General features: G+C 43.3%; 1 protein-coding gene across 1 annotated transcript; it reads right to left on the bottom strand.

The window, feature by feature from the left end:
• Nucleotides 1–1365, bottom strand: LOC131645221 (F-box/kelch-repeat protein At3g06240-like). The gene has a single exon (XM_058915897.1). The coding sequence runs from the start codon at nucleotides 1363–1365 to the stop codon at nucleotides 1–3; it is 1365 nt and encodes a 454-aa protein (XP_058771880.1).

Below are 1365 nucleotides of genomic sequence, written 5' to 3'. Positions count from 1 at the left end.
CTATCTAAAGTTTCCCATTAGAAGCATATTAAATCCAAGAGGATGATAGTTTTTCCCTGGCTTCAATGACTGCAGCTGGAGTTGTCTATGACGAATATCCACCATTTCCTTGATCGAAACATAGCTCAAAACCTGAGGAGTGGCTTGAACATTGGATGCAACGCCCCCAATATCAATGTGTCGGAACACACCAGTTTCAGGGCAAAAAGAGACCAGACATTGGGAATGTGAATGGGAATCAGAATCAGCTCTGAGCCACATGTCTCCACAATTGTTGAATCCAATTGGTCTGTGCTTGTCCTGAGGACTCAATCCACAGTAAGACTTTATGTCAATACTAAACGCCTTTCTCCATGACTCTTTCGCACCGTAATCCTCCATCAACCATGTCTCGAATTTCGCACCTTCGATTACATAGCACAGACACAAACAACCTTTTAACACACCAACACTGATTCCTGAGATCTTACTCACATAGTCCTCGTCGAAGTGCGACGGCGGTGGCACGGAACCGAATGTGTTACTGTTGAGATCAAACGAACATATCAATTCAGAACCGGTATCCTCAGTGACCCAATGAATTGCACCGTTGAATGAGGGATCAAAGGAACAATTTTTAGACTTAGGTTTAGCAGAGGGAGCATTTGGAATCACAGTCCATGTGCTAACCCTTGAATCAGATTGGTACATTTCAGCCACCATTTGTTCCGATTTCAAAACAAGCTGAATTATCTTAAAATTCTTCTTTTTAGGATCAAACCCAAAAGCCGAAAAACGGAGATTTTCATCTGCAGCACTTAGGGCAGGAGGAACAGGAAGAACCTCACCCAACAAAGGATTACATACATAATAAAGAGAGCGAGAGTGATAATTAGAAGCGCGTAAACACAAAAGACCGTTGCTAGAATTGATCAAATTCATACGCCGATTGATATGAAACGTAACAAACCTGGTTCTTCTGTTCACCGATCGTTGATTAGCAAGATGAATTGGGGTTCTGGTGGGAGTGGCAGTTGTGGTGGTGTTTTTGCTCCGCTTTGAATCGGATGAATAAGACGGTTGCAATTGCATGGCCATACAAGACGATCCATGACACGAATTGGGAACGGATTGAATTTGAGTAGAAGACGAATCGATACACGTGAGAGAATTGTGATCGGAGAGAACGACGAACGAAATTGGGGCTTTTGAGAAATAGGATTGTTGAAAGGAAGTATCGGAGACGATGGATTTGAATCGAGAACAAACGGAGGAGCATCGAATTAGGGTTACAGCGGGTAGTTTGAGCATGATATCGAAGAGGATGTGATGGGGAATGTCGAGGATGTGAAACCCTAGGTCTGGTTCACTGCCTCTTCTCACCAT

This window comes from Vicia villosa, linkage group LG1, assembly GCF_029867415.1.
Source record: "Vicia villosa cultivar HV-30 ecotype Madison, WI linkage group LG1, Vvil1.0, whole genome shotgun sequence".
Classification (NCBI taxonomy): Eukaryota; Viridiplantae; Streptophyta; class Magnoliopsida; order Fabales; family Fabaceae; genus Vicia; species Vicia villosa.
The sequence above is the reverse complement of the archived record's forward strand: the minus strand, read 5'-3'. Positions and strand labels throughout refer to the sequence as shown.

Coding starts and splice junctions, on each gene's coding strand:
- LOC131645221 (XM_058915897.1), bottom strand. CDS start 1,365: ATGGTGAGAAGAGGCAGTGAACCAGACCTAGGGTTTCACATCCTCGAC.